The sequence below is a fragment of the Scyliorhinus torazame genome, chromosome 29, assembly GCF_047496885.1.
Source record: "Scyliorhinus torazame isolate Kashiwa2021f chromosome 29, sScyTor2.1, whole genome shotgun sequence".
Lineage (NCBI taxonomy): Eukaryota > Metazoa > Chordata > Chondrichthyes > Carcharhiniformes > Scyliorhinidae > Scyliorhinus > Scyliorhinus torazame.
In genome coordinates, this window is record NC_092735.1 from 39,377,370 (window position 1) to 39,394,496 (window position 17,127).

The 17,127-nt window shown below is 52.5% G+C and overlaps 1 protein-coding gene and 3 non-coding genes across 4 annotated transcripts; 2 read left to right on the forward strand and 2 right to left on the reverse strand.

The window, feature by feature from the left end:
- Nucleotides 1-1,451: 1,451 nt before the first annotated feature.
- Nucleotides 1,452-13,640, reverse strand: LOC140404091 (heme-binding protein 1-like). The gene is made up of 4 exons (XM_072492484.1): nucleotides 13,133-13,640; nucleotides 9,818-9,956; nucleotides 4,083-4,263; nucleotides 1,452-1,760 (listed from the first exon to the last, which is right to left on the reverse strand). Exons 1-4 carry the CDS (start codon nucleotides 13,208-13,210, stop codon nucleotides 1,583-1,585), a joined length of 576 nt encoding a protein of 191 aa, XP_072348585.1. The 5' UTR covers nucleotides 13,211-13,640; the 3' UTR covers nucleotides 1,452-1,582.
- An 849-nt stretch (nucleotides 13,641-14,489) lies between these two features.
- Nucleotides 14,490-14,571, reverse strand: trnal-aag (transfer RNA leucine (anticodon AAG)). The gene has a single exon. It is a non-coding gene; the product is annotated as a tRNA-Leu (tRNA).
- Nucleotides 14,572-15,018: 447 nt separating this feature from the next.
- trnal-uag (transfer RNA leucine (anticodon UAG)) lies at nucleotides 15,019-15,100 on the forward strand. Its single transcript has one exon. It is a non-coding gene; the product is annotated as a tRNA-Leu (tRNA).
- Nucleotides 15,101-15,267: 167 nt separating this feature from the next.
- Nucleotides 15,268-15,349, forward strand: trnal-aag (transfer RNA leucine (anticodon AAG)). Its single transcript has one exon. It is a non-coding gene; the product is annotated as a tRNA-Leu (tRNA).
- The last annotated feature ends 1,778 nt before the right edge of the window (nucleotides 15,350-17,127 follow it).

Sequence of the window (17,127 nt, forward strand, 5' to 3'; positions counted from 1 at the left end):
TCACGTGTCTTTGTGGGATCTTTCTTTCCAGAAAATGGCAGCCATGTTGACTTAGAGGACAACATTCAGCGCATTTCTCGGCCCTCCCTGTAGACGTGGTGCTGTGGGATTAACCTGATTGTTAAAATGTAACCAGCTGATTGACAAACTCCTGCATGTTTGTTTCATTGATGTCTGCTGAATGTGCTGATTGTGAGGCACAACCCCAATATAACTTTGATCGACCAACTCCATGTCACAAAGTCTAGGTTTTATTGACTGTTGCCTATTAACCTCTGATGTAACTTGATATATATATGTATAAATAAAAATTCATCTTTAATTTTGACGTAAATTACAATACATTATAACACAAATTTTTTTTGCAACAAATGCACCCTGTTACCCCTAAAGGATTTTATTCAATCACATATCTCTTTCATATAGGAGAAGAGGCCTCACTTTAATAATTTGATAGAGTTAGCCCATTTTTTCATCAGTCAGATAATTGGTAACTATCAACCCACTTGATCTTGCCAATTTCCCTGTTCTCTAGCATCTGATTTAGTCAACTTGTAGTCTCTTTTCAATGATGCTTTTCGTAGAGTGGACATTCTCCCAAAGGAACTTATTGTCAATGTGATGCTCTATAGGGACTGTTCCTGAATCATCCCTGTTCCATTCAAAATTCAGTCAGGATCCTGGATATAGAAAATGTCACATCTACTGTCTCCATTAGGGCAAGTGTCTCTGCTGCTAATGTACTTTTTACCACTCTTTGTATCTTTTTAATTCCCCATGCCAAAGGGCAACATTTACCTTTCTCCCCAAAGCGAGATTAGCATAAGATGCATCATTATAACCAATCAGTTGTCTGTATGGCCCCCTGGGGGGGTATGTATTGGTGTTGGGTTTTGGTTGTTCATCCGTCATCAGTATGGGCTGGGGAGGGGGGGTGGGGGTGGGGGGGGGGGTGGGGTGGGGTGGGGGGGGGGGGTGAGGGGACATTGCTCAACCTGGGTGGGGGATGGGGGGGGAGTTGTTCACCCTGGGTGGGGGGTGGGGGGGGACATTGTTCACCCTGGTGGGGGTTGGGGATGGGGGATGGGGGGGCATTGTTCACCCTGAGTGAGGGATGGGGGTAGGGGGGGAACGTTGTTCACCCTGGGTGGGGGGTGGGGGGGGGGACACTGGTGGGGGTTGGGGATGGGGGATTGGGGGGGAAAATTGTTCACCCTGGGTGGGGGGTGCGGGATGGGGGGGGGTGGGGGTTTAACCTTTGCTGGCTGTAAAGTTTGAGCTGGTGAGTGGGGGTGGGGGTGGGGGACCCAGGGTTGGGCCCCATTTTTCTCTTCAACGGAAGGGGTTTGGAAAGGGTATTTTGTTTTTATGGATCAGTTTAATTTGTGTTTCATAAAATGAAAACTTTAATAAAAATATATTTTGAACCTATTCAAAGTTTGAGACGAGGCTGCTGAAATGTTTGAATATTTATTGGGAGGACTGGGTGGATAGTTCCTGTTGGAGGACACTCGATGTGACGGCCTCTGAGCTTTGCACTGGCAATAGGCTGGGCCCTGATCACCGTCTCCCGCGCTCGAACTCAACCCTCCGCCTTCACAAACCACACCTCGTTCTTCCGGCCAATGGGTTTCATCGGTGAGTCGTACCCGGCACAGACATAGAAATGCCGGTGATAGGACGCGGCGTCCCCCAGGGCTCCACGCAGCTTGGCCGCATGTTCAACCCAATTGGCTTCCTTGGCGTAGCCACCAAACTGACTGCAAGATGGAAACAAGAAATGTTGTCACCGAGAGAATGGTTCAATCTCACCTCAGCTCAGTCTGCGACCAATGGGTGTTCAGCGGGTCACAGTCACAATGTTCTAGATTCAATCAAGGTACTTGTGTAGAAAACCAAAGCTGACATTCACAGTACAGGAACAAGGGGGCGCTGCACTGTCAGAGGGTCAGTACTGAGGGAGTGCTGCACTGTCAGAGGGTCAGTACTGAGGGAGTGCCGCACGGTCAGAGGGTCAGTACTGAGGGAGTGCTGCACTGTCAGAGGGTCAGTACTGAGGGAGTGCTGCACTGTCAGAGGGTCAGTACTGAGGGAGTGCTGCACTGTCAGATGGTCAGTACTGAGGGAGTGCTGCACTGTCAGAGGGTCAGTACTGAGGGAGTGCCGCACTGTCAGAGGGTCAGTACTGAGGGAGTGCCGCACTGTCAGAGGGTCAGTACTGAGGGAGTGCCGCACTGTCAGAGGGTCAGTACTGAGGGAGTGCCGCACTGTCAGAAGCTCTGTACTGAGGGAGTGCCACACTGTCAGAGGGTCAGTACTGAGGGAGTGCAGCACTGTCAGAGGGTCAGTACTGAGGGAGTGCTGCACTGTCAGAGGGTCAGTACTGAGGGAGTGCCGCACTGTCAGAGGGTCAGTACTGAGGGAGTGCCGCACTGTCAGAGGGTCAGTACTGAGGGAGTGCCGCACTGTCAGAGGGTCAGTACTGAGGGAGTGCCGCACTGTCAGAGGGTCAGTACTGAGGGAGAGTCGCACTGTCAGAGGGTCAGTACTGAGGGAGTGCCGCACTGTCAGAGGGTCAGTACTGAGGGAGTGCCGCACTGTCAGAGGGACAGTACTGAGGGAGTGCCGCACTGTCAGAGGGTCAGTACTGAGGGAGTGCCGCACTGTCAGAGGGTCAGTACTGAGGGAGTGCCGCACTGTCAGAGGGTCAGTCCTGAGGGAGTGCCGCACTGTCAGAGGGTCAGTACTGAGGGAGTGCCACACTGTCAGAGGGTCAGTACTGAGGGAGTGCCGCACTGTCAGAGGGTCAGTACTGAGGGAGTGCTGCACTGTCAGAGGGTCAGTACTGAGGGAGTATTGCACTGTCAGAGGGTCAGTACTGAGGGAGTGTCGCACTGTCAGAGGGTCAGTACTGAGGGAGTGCTGCATTGTCAGAGGGTCAGTACTGAGGGAGTGCTGCACTGTCAGAGGGTCAGTACTGAGGGAGTGCCGCACTGTCAGAGGGTCAGTACTGAGGAAGTGCCGCACTGTCAGAGGGTCAGTACTGAGGGAGTGCTGCATTGTCAGAGGGTCAGTACTGAGGGAGTGCCGCACTGTCAGAGGGTCAGTACTGAGGGAGTGCTGCACTGTCAGAGGGTCAGTACTGAGGGATGCTGCAGTGTCAGAGGGTCAGTACTGAGGGAGTGCCTCACTGCCAGAGGGTCAGTACTGAGGGAGTGCCGCACTGTCAGAGGGTCAGTACTGAGGGAGTGCCGCACTGTCAGAGGGTCAGTACTGAGGGAGTGCCGCACTGTCAGAGGGTCAGTACTGAGGGAGTGCCGCACTGTCAGAGGGTCAGTACTGAGGGAGTGCTGCACTGTCAGTGGGTCAGTACTGAGGGAGTGCTGCACTAACAGAGGGTCAGTACTGAGGGAGTGCCGTACTGTCAGAGGGTCAGTACTGAGGGAGTGCCGCACTGTCAGTGGGTCAGTACTGATGGAGTGCTGCACTGTCAGAGGGTCGGTACTGAGGGAGTGCCACACTGTCAGAGGGTCAGTACTGAGGGAGTGCTGCACTGTCAGAGGGTTAGTACTGAGGGAGTGCTGCACTGTCAGAGGGTCAGTACTGAGGGAGCGCTGCACTGTCAGAGGGTCAGTACTGAGGGAGTGCCGCACTGTCAGAGGGTCAGTACTGAGGGAGTGCCGCACTGTCAGAGGGCCGGTACTGAGGGAGTGCTGCACTGTCAGAGGGTCAGTACTGAGGGAGTGTTGCACTGTCAGAGGGTCAGTACTGAGGGAGTGCCGCACTGTCAGAGGGTCAGTACTGAGATCTCTCTCGGTGATTACAGGCAGTGATACCCCTGTCACCAGGGTGACGATCCCGATGGTCAGTCTACTCCCCACATGCAAATAGCGGCGACTCTCTGGGTAGTTCAGGACCTCCAACAGATTTCCATTCCCACCCCAGAATTTCAGCTGGGACCGGATAACTGACCACAATCCGGAATCTGGGATCAAGACCAGGCTTCCCTCTTTGCCCCTGACCATTGGCTCTGACCTTTCTGAGCGAGGGTTTAACCTGCCACTGGATTCACACACACTTACGTGGAGTAGACGGCGAAACCCGCTTGATGTTTGATCTCAATGCTTTCGTCTGTTGGTTTGGGAACATTTTCCTGAAATTTGCTGGGGATACGGATTTGAACTTCGACCTTGGGCTGCAAGCTGTCACCCTCTCCTGGTTGTACGATCATGCTGACCGGGGAGGTCATTCCCAACTGGACACCTGCAACATTCAGTCATTTCAGCTCAGAAAGAGATACAACCTTCCCTCCCCCTGTAACCTTGGTCAGGACCCTTCGATGACTGCCCCCATCTTAACTCGCACCAAATTCTGTTCCCCTGTCGCCCCTGTTGTCCCTGGGCTCACTGACCCCCAAATGTCTCCATGGCCTCACCCTCCCTATCTCTGTAACCTCCTCCAGCCCCACAGCCCTCCGAGATCACTGCTCACCCTCCCTATCTCTGTAACCTCCTCCAGCCCCACAACCCTCCGGGATCTCTGGACTCCTCTCCCTCCCTATCTCTGTAACCTCCTCCAGCCCCACAACCCTCCGGGATCTCTGCACCCCACTCCCTCCCTATCTCTGTAACCTCCTCCAGCCCCACAGCCCTCTGGGATCTCTGCACCCCTCTCCCTCCCTATCTCTGTAACCTCCTCCAGCCCCACAACCCTCCGGGGTCTCTGCTCACCCTCCCTATCTCTGTAACCTCCTCCAGCCCCACAGCCCTCCGGGGTCTCTGCTCACCCTCCCTATCTCTGTAACCTCCTCCAGCCCCACAGCCCTCCGGGATCTCTGCACCCCTCTCCCACCCTATCCCTGTAACCTCCTCCAGCCCCACAACCCTCCGGGATCTCTGCACTCCTCTCCCTCCCTATCTCTGTAACCTCCTCTAGCCCCACAACCCTCCAGGATCTCTGCTCTCCCTCCCTATCTCTGTAACCTCCTCCAGCCCCACAACCCTCCGGGATCTCTGCACTCCTCTCCCTCCCAATCTCTGTAACCTCCTCCAGCCCCACAACACTCCGGGGTCTCTGCTCACCCTCCCTATCTCTGTAATCTCCTCCAGCCCCACAACCTTCCGGGATCTCTGCACTCCTCTCCCTCCCAATCTCTGTAACCTCCTCCAGCCCCACAGCCCTCCGGGATCTCTGCTCACCCTCCCTATCTCTGTAACCTCCTCCAGCCCCACAACACTCCGGGATCTCTGCACTCCTCTCCCTCCCCTTCTCTGTAACCTCCTCCAGCCCCACAGCCCTCCGGGATCTCTGCTCACCCTCCCTATCTCTGTAACCTCCTCCAGCCCCACAACCCTCCGGGATCTCTGCACTCCTCTCCCTCCCTATCTCTGTAACCTCCTCCAGCCCCACAACCCTCCGGGATCTCTGCACTCCTCTCCCTCCCTATCTCTGTAACCTCCTCCAGCCCCACAACCCTCCGGGATCTCTGCTCTCCCTCCCTATCTCTGTAACCTCCTCCAGCCCCACAACCCACCGGGATCTCTGGACTCCTCTCTCTCCCTATCTCTGTAACCTCCTCCAGCCCCACAACCCTCCGGGATCTCTGCTCTCCCTCCCTACCTCTGTAACCTCCTCTAGCCCCACAACCCTCCAGGATCTCTGCTCTCCCTCCCTATCTCTGTAACCTCCTCCAGCCCCACAACCCTCCGGGATCTCTGCACTCCTCTCCCTCCCAATCTCTGTAACCTCCTCCAGCCCCACAACACTCCGGGGTCTCTGCTCACCCTCCCTATCTCTGTAATCTCCTCCAGCCCCACAACCTTCCGGGATCTCTGCACTCCTCTCCCTCCCAATCTCTGTAACCTCCTCCAGCCCCACAGCCCTCCGGGATCTCTGCTCACCCTCCCTATCTCTGTAACCTCCTCCAGCCCCCACAACACTCCGGGATCTCTGCACTCCTCTCCCTCCCCTTCTCTGTAACCTCCTCCAGCCCCACAGCCCTCCGGGATCTCTGCTCACCCTCCCTATCTCTGTAACCTCCTCCAGCCCCACAACCCTCCGGGATCTCTGCACTCCTCTCCCTCCCTATCTCTGTAACCTCCTCCAGCCCCACAACCCTCCGGGATCTCTGCACTCCTCTCCCTCCCTATCTCTGTAACCTCCTCCAGCCCCACAACCCTCCGGGATCTCTGCTCTCCCTCCCTATCTCTGTAACCTCCTCCAGCCCCACAACCCACCGGGATCTCTGGACTCCTCTCTCTCCCTATCTCTGTAACCTCCTCCAGCCCCACAACCCTCCGGGATCTCTGCTCTCCCTCCCTACCTCTGTAACCTCCTCCAGCCCCACAGCCCTCCGGGATCTCTGCACTCCTCTCCCTCCCTATCTCTGTAACCTCCTCCAGCCCCACAACCCTCCAGGATCTCTGCTCACCCTCCCTATCTCTGTAACCTCCTCCAGCCCCACAACACTCCGGGATCTCTGCACTCCTCTCCCTCCCTATCTCTGTAACCTCCTCCAGCCCCACAACCCTCCGGGATCTCTGCTCACCCTCCCTATCTCTGTAACCTCCTCCAGCCCCACAACACTCCGGGATCTCTGCATTCCTCTCCCTCCCTATCTCTGTAACCTCCTCCAGCCCCACAACCCTCCGGGATCTCTGCTCACCCTCCCTATCTCTGTAACCTCCTCCATCCCCACAACCCTCCGGGATCTCTGCTCACTCTCCCTATCTCTGTAATCTCCTCCAGCCCCACAGCCCTCCAGGATCTCTGCACCCCTCTCCCTCCCTATCTCTGTAACCTCCTCCAGCCCCACAGCCTTCCGGGGTCTCTGCTCTCCCTCCCTATCTCTGTAACCTCCTCCATCCCCACAGCCCTCCGGGATCTCTGCTCTCCCTCCCTATCTCTGTAACCTCCTCCAGCCCCACAACCCTCCGGGATCTCTGGACTCCTCTCCCTCCCTATCTCTGTAACCTTCTCCAGCCCCACAACCCTCCGGGATCTCTGGACTCCTCTCCCTCCCTATCTCTTTAACCTCCTCCAGCCCCACAACCCTCCGGGATCTCTGCTCTCCCTCCCTATCTCTGTAACCTCCTCCAGCCCCACAACCCTCCAGGATCTCTGCTCACCCTCCCTATCTCTGTAACCTCCTCCAGCCCCACAACACTCTGGGATCTCTGCACTCCTCTCCCTCCCTATCTCTGTAACCTCCTCCAGCCCCACAACCCTCCAGGATCTCTGCTCACCCTCCCTATCTCTGTAACCTCCTCCAGCCCCACAACACTCCGGGATCTCTGCACTCCTCTCCCTCCCTATCTCTGTAACCTCCTCCAGCCCCACAACCCTCCGGGATCTCTGCTCACCCTCCCTATCTCTGTAACCTCCTCCAGCCCCACAACACTCCGGGATCTCTGCATTCCTCTCCCTCCCTATCTCTGTAACCTCCTCCAGCCCCACAACCCTCCGGGATCTCTGCTCACCCTCCCTATCTCTGTAACCTCCTCCATCCCCACAACCCTCCGGGATCTCTGCTCACCCTCCCTATCTCTGTAATCTCCTCCAGCCCCACAGCCCTCCAGGATCTCTGCACCCCTCTCCCTCCCTATCTCTGTAACCTCCTCCAGCCCCACAGCCCTCCGGGGTCTCTGCTCTCCCTCCCTATCTCTGTAACCTCCTCCATCCCCACAGCCCTCCGGGATCTCTGCTCTCCCTCCCTATCTCTGTAACCTCCTCCAGCCCCACAACCCTCCGGGATCTCTGGACTCCTCTCCCTCCCTATCTCTGTAACCTCTTCCAGCCCCACAACCCTCCGGGATCTCTGCACTCCTCTCCCTCCCTATCTCTGTAACCTCCTCCAGCCCCATAACCTTCCAGGATCTCTGCTCACCCTCCCTATCTCTGTAACCTCCTCCAGCCCCACAACACTCCGGGATCTCTGCACTCCTCTCCCTCCCTATCTCTGTAACCTCCTCCAGCCCCACAACCCTCCGGGATCTCTGCTCACCCTCCCTATCTCTGTAACCTCCTCCAGCCCCACAACACTCCGGGATCTCTGCATTCCTCTCCCTCCCTATCTCTGTAACCTCCTCCAGCCCCACAACCCTCCGGGATCTCTGCTCACCCTCCCTATCTCTGTAACCTCCTCCATCCCCACAACCCTCCGGGATCTCTGCTCACCCTCCCTATCTCTGTAATCTCCTCCAGCCCCACAGCCCTCCAGGATCTCTGCACCCCTCTCCCTCCCTATCTCTGTAACCTCCTCCAGCCCCACAGCCCTCCGGGGTCTCTGCTCTCCCTCCCTATCTCTGTAACCTCCTCCATCCCCACAGCCCTCCGGGATCTCTGCTCTCCCTCCCTATCTCTGTAACCTCCTCCAGCCCCACAACCCTCCGGGATCTCTGGACTCCTCTCCCTCCCTATCTCTGTAACCTCTTCCAGCCCCACAACCCTCCGGGATCTCTGCACTCCTCTCCCTCCCTATCTCTGTCACCTCCTCCAGCCCCACAAGCCCTCTACGTGACAATTAACAAATCCATCCATCCCTCCGGGATCTCTTGGAATTCGGAACTCTTGCATATTCCTGCTTCCTGAAAAAAAAATTCCCAATTAACTTGGCCAATCCACCTACCCTGCACATCTTTGGGTTGTGGGGGTGAGACCCACGCAGACACGGGGAACGTATTCCTGATTTTAATCATCCTGCTGTTTCTGGCCATTCTGTCAATGCTCAGGAGCCCCTCCCCTCTCCCTCCCTCTCCTCCTCCTTAACACTCCTGCCATTGCCCGAGCTTTGGGTCACCTGACTGAATGTCTCCTTCGCTGCCGCGGGCATTTTGTGTGAAGCCTGTTGAGACTTTCATTATGTTAAGGATGTTTATATAAATGTAAGTTGTTGTTGTAGATCAATGGATTTGGTAACTGGAATGTAGAGTTACCAAGCTCTAGGGAGGGACCAGGAGGAGGCCATTCAGCCCCTCAAGCTGCACCATTCAACAACCTGGTGGCTAATCTGACTGACTTTAACTTGACTTTGCTGTCTGCGTCCCATAATCCTCGACTCCCTTATCGATCAAAGTCAACTTTAAATGGATTGAGTGACGCAGCGTCCACTGCGTTCCGGGGAAGACAACTCCACAGACTGACCACCCTGTGGGAGAGAAGCAGAAATCTCACTCTGTCTTAGTCTCAATAGGGAGACCTCCTCTAACTTCGCATCCTTCTAAACTGCATTGGGTACGGCCTTGACACGTTCAACCTGACTTAAGATGAGCCCTTCATCCCAAGAATGAGTCAGGTGAACTTTCTCGGAATTGCTTCCAACTAATTATACTCTATTTCAAATAAAGAGGCCACAACTGTACACAGTATTCTACATGTGGTCTCGCCAAAGTCATGGACAGCTGCAGTAAAAGTGCCTGACTTTTATATTCCATTCCCCAGGAAATAAATAACAACTTTCCATTTGATTTTGAATCATTTGTTGCAGATGAACTTTCCCTGATTCATGCACCACGACATCCAGATCCCTCTGTAATCTTTTTCCATTTAAATAGTTTCCAACTTTTGGATTCTTCCTGTCAAAGTCAAGCATTTCATATTCTCCCAAATTAAACTCCATCTGCCAAATGTTTGTCCACTCGCTCAATCTGTCTAAATTCCTTTGTGGACTCTCTTCCTCCTCTTGACAACTCACTTTCTTACTGATCGTACTCTCAGTTAGGGTAACAGTCAGGGCTCTTACACCGGGCAGAGGCCAATCACCCCCCCCACCCCCCCCTCCTCAATGTAATGTTTCTAACTCAGAACAAATCCTCAATACCTTGCTCATTGGCTCCTCCGACATATTTGAGTAATTTCAGGGCTCCTTCACCTGAACTCTCATCGAAAGGTTTCCCACTGAGTGTGACGCTGGCACAATTACCCGCCTCATATTCCCGTTCCTCAAACGTCAGCTCTCCCTGTGAGAAAACCCAAAACTGTCATTTCAAGAATAAATTAAAATTCTCTTATAGACAATTTGTGCAGGAAATTTGCAATTAAATACAATAATGTACAAATGCCCAGTGCCATTTCCCAGTGTAATTTACAGAGGGAAATCCCAGTGCCATTTCCCAGTGAAATTCACAGGGAGAAATCCCAGTGCCATCTCCCAGTGTAATTTACAGAGAGAAACCCCAGTGCCATCTCCCAGTGTAATTTACAGGGAGAAACCCCAGTGCCATCTCCCAGTGTAATTTACAGAGAGAAACCCCAGTGCTATTTCCCAGTGTAATTTACAGAGAGAAACCCCAGTGCCCTCTCCCAGTGTAATTTACAGGGAGAAATCCCAGTGCCATCACCCAGTGTAATTTACAGAGGGAAATCCCAGTGCCATCTCCCAGTGTAATTTACAGAGAGAAATCCCAGTGCCCTCTCCCAGTGTAATTTACAGAGAGAAATCCCAGTGCCCTCTCCCAGTGTAATTTACAGAGAGAAATCCCAGTGCCCTCTCCCAGTGTAATTTACAGAGAGAAATCCCAGTGCCACCTCCCAGTGTAATTTACAGAGGGAAATCCCAGTGCCATCTCCCAGTGTAATTGACAGAGAGAAATCCCAGTGCCACCTCCCAGTGTAATTTACAGAGAGAAATCCCAGTGCCACCTCCCAGTGTAATTTACAGAGAGAAATCCCAGTGCCACCTCCCAGTGTAATTTACAGAGAGAAATCCCAGTGCCACCTCCCAGTGTAATTTACAGAGAGAAATCCCAGTGCCCTCTCCCAGTGTAATTTACAGAGAGAAATCCCAGTGCCATCTCCCAGTGTAATTTACAGAGAGAAATCCCAGTGCCACCTCCCAGTGTAATTTACAGAGAGAAATCCCAGTGCCACCTCCCAGTGTAATTTACAGAGAGAAATCCCAGTGCCCTCTCCCAGTGTAATTTACAGAGAGAAATCCCAGTGCCACCTCCCAGTGTAATTTACAGAGAGAAATCCCAGTGCCCTCTCCCAGTGTAATTTACAGAGAGAAATCCCAGTGCCCTCTCCCAGTGTAATTTACAGAGAGAAATCCCAGTGCCCTCTCCCAGTGTAATTTACAGAGAGAAATCCCAGTGCCCTCTCCCAGTGTAATTTACAGAGAGAAATCCCAGTGCCATCTCCCAGTGTAATTTACAGAGAGAAATCCCAGTGCCACCTCCCAGTGTAATTTACAGAGAGAAATCCCAGTGCCACCTCCCAGTGTAATTTACAGAGAGAAATCCCAGTGCCCTCTCCCAGTGTAATTTACAGAGAGAAATCCCAGTGCCGTCTCCCAGTGTAATTTACAGAGAGAAATCCCAGTGCCCTCTCCCAGTGTAATTTACAGAGAGAAATCCCAGTGCCCTCTCCCAGTGTAATTTACAGAGAGAAATCCCAGTGCCACCTCCCAGTGTAATTTACAGAGGGAAATCCCAGTGCCATCTCCCAGTGTAATTTACAGAGAGAAATCCCAGTGCCCTCTCCCAGTGTAATTTACAGAGAGAAATCCCAGTGCCACCTCCCAGTGTAATTTACAGAGGGAAATCCCAGTGCCATCTCCCAGTGTAATTTACAGAGAGAAATCCCAGTGCCCTCTGCCAGTCGAGTGGTTTAGATCAGTCTCCTCTCTCTGGCCGGGTGGAATATTCTAAGGAGATCTGGTGCCCTCTCTGGACATTCATATAGAATAAAAGCTCCCGGTTTAAATCCATCGTTTCAAATCCAGACCACAAAATTTACCCGAGGAATTTTTCAAAACACAATTCGGATCAGGAAAGGGTTCAGGGCGGATAGCTGTCAATCACAGCCAAAAGAAACCAACAAGAGGTTGTAAATCCAACCTTTTTCTGTGTACACATGGACACAGACACACACATGTACACAGACACACTGGACACACACACATGGACACAGACACACACATGTACACAGACACACACATGGACACACACACATGGACACAGACACATATGTACACAGACACACACATGTAGACGCACACACACACATGGACACAGACACACACATGGATACAGACACACACATGTACACAGACATGCACATGGATACAGACACACACACGGACACTGATACACCAATGTACACTGACACACACATGGACAGACACACACATGGCTACACACACACACATGGACACAGACACACACATGGACACACACACATGGACACAGATACACATATGTACACAGACATACACATGGATACAGACACACACGGACACTGACACACATGAACACAGGCACACACATTTCCACACACACATGTACACAGACATACACATGTACACAGACACACACATGGATACAGGCACACACATGTACACAGACACACACGTGGACACAGGCACACACATGGCTACAGACACACACATGTACACAGACACACACATGGGCACAGGCACACACATGGATACAGACACATGTACACACACACACATGTACACAGGCACACACATGGGCACAGACACACACATGGATACAGACACACACATGTACACAGACACACACATGGACACAGACACACACATGGACATTGATACACACATGTACAGATGCACACATGTAGACACACACACACATGGACAGACACACGCATGGATACAGACACACACATGTACACTGACACACACATGGACACAAACACACACATGGGTACAAACGCACAGATGTACACAGACACACACATGGACACAGATACACACATGTACACAGACACACACATGGACACAGACACACACATGTACACAGACACACATGTGAACTCTTTTATTTTTCGCCAGGCAGCTGCTGCATTTTCCTGAAATCTGTCTGATGGACGATTTCACCCCCTGTTCATCTGATCAGTGAGATTAAGGAATTCACTGAAGACGCTGACAGTCGGGAGAGGCAGGGCCAACAAATATCCTCCTGTCACTCAAACACAGGATTGGCCACTTGGTGAAGTGATGCCTTGGGCAGAGTGACCCTCACTCTCATTCAACACGAGTGAGAATGGGTAGGGACTCCCAGACAGGGAGTCAGAGCCAAGCTGTCTGGAGTTTGATTGTGACCCAGTTTCCCCACAGTTACCCTGCGAGGGGCTAGGAGAACCTGACAAGGTGCTGGAGACACTGACTTACCTTGGTCTCTGTCTTCAGGGTCTGGCACGGCCTATTCTCAGTTTGACTAAACAGAGAGTTTCTTATCATCCCAAACATGACCTGCACTTCCTGAAGTTTAGCCCAATTCACAGTAAAAAAAAACTAAACCAAACTGAAACTAGCCCAACCTCTGTAGTGTCCCTTTAGCGAAGGTTCACTCACGAATTAAGTTCAAAGTGATTGAACAGTTTAAAGTTCTTGAAATATACCGAGAGACGTTATCAGCTTTATTTAGTGAGAAATTGCACTGTCATAACTGGGAGGAGACTGTGGATTAACCATTTCACTGACCTGCTCCCAACAATAACCATTGGGCAACCCCCTGTGGGACTGAGGAGGAGTTTTAATTCCCAAACGGAGGCAAATCCTGAATTCCTAGTTCTGGGTTTGGGAGGTCTAGAGTTACTCATGTTTCCCATGAATAGATAGAATGATAGAACTGTTCCAACACAGGAGGCCGTTCAGCACCTTGTGTCTGTGCTGGCCCCCTGCAAGAACACTTCAACTCTGCCTTGTAAAGGTGATTGAACCTTCCTCCACCCGACTCCCAGAGCACCCCCCAGCCACCCACTGTGTGAAAAAGGCTTTTCCTGCTTTCACCAATGGCTCTTTAGTCAATTCCATTAGTGTCCTCTTATTTACAGTTTAGATTGGAGTTGATTTAGTTGAAGACAATAAATAAAAACTCTGAGGCCTTTGAAAATTAAGAATGAGACGCCTCCTTTGTAAGACCAAGAGGAGATTTTTTTCTTTGTTTGGGTTCTTAGTCTGGAGCTAAGAAAACAGGAATTTATTCAAGGCAGATTTAGACAAACCTTTGATAGACAAGAGGTTCTGGGAGGTGGTTGAGATCAGCCCGGATCTTACTGAATGGAGCAGCAGGTTCGAAGGGCCGAATGGCCAGCTCCAGCTGCTCTGTGCTACATTGCACTCTGTCTGGGCCCATCCTGATCTTCTCCCAACCTTTTCCCCAACTCCAACCCTAACTGCCTCCTCCGGGCTATCCTCAAATCCCTTTTCCTGTAAATATTCCCAGGAATCTTCCCCCAGCCCCTCGGAAACCCCCATCCGGATTTCCTGGGGTTTGCAGCTCACAATTGTCCCCAATCCTCCAGGTGCACCAGGTTTGGGGGAAGCTCCTCACCATTAGTGCAGGCCATTCAGCCCATCGTGGTGGTGCTAGTCCCAGACCGCCCGCACAATAAAACACCTCCATAAGGAAAACAAAACGACATTTTAATGTCTTTTTTCGCCATTGGGGATAAGAGAGGAGAATCTTTAATTGGGATGTTTCATGAAAAAATAAATCTTTAAAATTAAATAAAAGATTTGCCCGTGGCAGCGGTGGGATTCGAACCCACGCCTCCGAAGAGACTGGAGCCTTAATCCAGCGCCTTAGACCGCTCGGCCACGCTACCGGCTGAGCTGCTGCGCCGCCAGCAGCCCCTAGAAGCGGCGGCCAGGGAGAGCGGGTGGGCGGCGAGGAGCTGCGGAGCGGCTCCAGCTCCAGGCCCCGGCTCGCGGCGCCAGCTCCAGGCCCCGGCTCGCGGCGCCAGCTCCAGGCCCCGGCTCGCGGCGCCAGCTCCAGGCCCCGGCTCGCGGCTCCAGCTCCAGGCCCCGGCTCGCGGCGCCAGCTCCAGGCCCCGGCTCGCGGCTCCAGCGCCAGCTCCAGGCCCCGGCTCGCGGCTCCAGCTCCAGGCCCCGGCTCGCGGCTCCAGCGCCAGCTCCAGGCCCCGGCTCCAGCGCCAGCTCCAGGCCCCGGCTCCGCTCCCGACTCCAGGCCCCGGCTCCGCTCCCGACTCCAGGCCGCGACTCCCCGCCTCCACACTGAGCACTACAGCCCCGGCCGCCGCGCCTCGCCGCCGGGTAGCGTGGCCGAGTGGTCTAAGGCGCTGGATTTAGGCTCCAGTCATTTCGATGGCGTGGGTTCGAATCCCACCGCTGCCACACTTTTATTGTTTTATTTTTAAAATCTGTTTTAATTTTAATTTATTTTATTTTCTCCCCCCGACCCCGGTTTGTTTGTTTTCTGGATCCGCTCCCCAGCCGGACGGGACGCAGGCGGCCCCGGGATGAGGTTTAAAAGGGCTCCGCGGCGCCGCTGCCTGCAGCCCGGTAGCGTGGCCGAGCGGTCTAAGGCGCTGGATTAAGGCTCCAGTCTCTTCGGGGGCGTGGGTTCGAATCCCACCGCTGCCACAGGCAACTTTTTGGCGAATCCTCCTTTTCCCACTGGGAGGGGCTCCCGCTCCCACCACCACCTGCTCCGGGGGCCACGACTCCCGGAGTCCAGTCACAGCTCAGGAGGAGGCCACTCGGTCCCTCTGAGCCCTGCTGACCCTCTGCAACAGCTCAGTTCAGACAAAATCTGTGCTTTATACAGCTTTTTAATATAATAATAATATTTATTATTATTGGACCCTGGACTCTTATCAATGAGGGTGTAGAGTTCAAGAGCACAGCAGTAATTATTATTATTACTGATGTGCTCTTGAATTCTACACCCTCATTGATAAGAGTCCAGGGTCCAATATCATCTATTAACCACTTCCTCAAACTGCTTTGCCATCTTTGTGCATGGATCTGTGCACCAACTCTTTCAGGATTATTTACTGCCTCTATCTATTCCCCCTACCAAAATGAATCACTTTACACTTCAATGCATTAAACCCCACCTGCCCATTCCACCAACCTGTCTGCATCCTTTTGAAGTTTAATACTATTCTCCACGCAGTTTGCAACACTTCCATGTTTCGTCATCTGCAAATTTTAGGATTGTGCCCTGTAGGTCAATATATGTCAGCAAAAATAGGGGCCCCAACATCAAGCCCTGGGGAACCCCACTTTCGGTCTGAAAAACAACTCTTCACCACTACCACCACCACTCTGTTTCCTGTCACTCCGACCATTTCACATCCTTGTTGCTCCTGCCCTCTTTATTCCACTCTTAACTTTGCTCACATGCCTGTTATGTGGCACTTTATCAAATGCCATTTGGGGGTGGCACAGTTATCACTGCTGCCTCACAGCTGCAGGGACCCGGGTTTCATTCTGACCTCGGGTGACTGTCTGCATGGAGTTTGCAAATCTCCCCGTGTCTGCGTGGGTTTCCTCCGGGTGCTCCGGTTTCCTCCCAGTCCAAAGATGTGCAGATTAGGTGGATTGGCCGTGATAAATTGCCTTTAGTGTCCAAAGGTTGGTTGGGGTTATGGGTTTGTGAGGGAGTGAGCCTAGGTAGTGTGCTCTTTCAGAGGGATGGTGCATACTTGATGGGCTGAATGATGGTCTGCACTGCAGAAATTCTATGAAATCCATGCACGTTATCCTTATGATATAAATATAATTTACCCGTAATGATGTCTTAATTAATCTGCATTTTCCCAAGTGTATATTAATTTTGCCCAAAATTATCATTTCTAAAAGTGTCCCACGACTGACGATAAACCGAGGTGTCTGGTGGTTATGAAAGATGCTGTATGAAAGGTGATTACATCCCTAACTTCAAATGTTCTATTGTTTTTTTGGCCTGAGGAATTTATTGGCCTGAGGAATTTATTTACCGCACTAGCTGAAATTGTAAATGTTGCTCTCTTCTTGGCACTTCCCCCTTCCTTTACAAAACCTCAGTCATCACCCGCTTCCCAAAATAAAACTTGTAAAACCACTCTTGCCCTTTAAACATGTGATCTCCCAAATCTATGCGCACATTTTATGTAACTTTTCTTTATTCGTTCACAGGATGTGGGCATGACTGGCTAGCCCAGCATTTATTACCCATCCCCAATTGCCTTTGAGAAGCCTTCACGAACCGCTGCAGTCTGTGTGGTGTAGGCAAGCCCACAGTGCTGTTAGGGAGGGAGCCCCAACAACATTGAAGGAACAATGGTGTAGTTCCAAGTGAAGATTGTGAGTGACTTGGAGAGGAACCTGCAGATGGCGATGGTCCCAGATATCTGCTACCTTTGTCCTTCTCGGTG

Bases quoted from the DNA above. Each gene is read 5' to 3' on its own strand.
- LOC140404091 (XM_072492484.1), bottom strand. From the start codon at position 13,210: ATGTTTGGGATGATAAGAAACTCTCTGTTTAGTCAAACTGAGAATAGG. The intron at 9,957-13,132 runs GTAAGTCAGTGT...GTTTTCTCACAG, and splicing joins CCCTGAAGACAGAGACCAAG to GGAGAGCTGACGTTTGAGGA. The intron at 1,761-4,082 runs GTAAGTGTGTGT...TCCATCTTGCAG, and splicing joins GGTTTCGCCGTCTACTCCAC to TCAGTTTGGTGGCTACGCCA.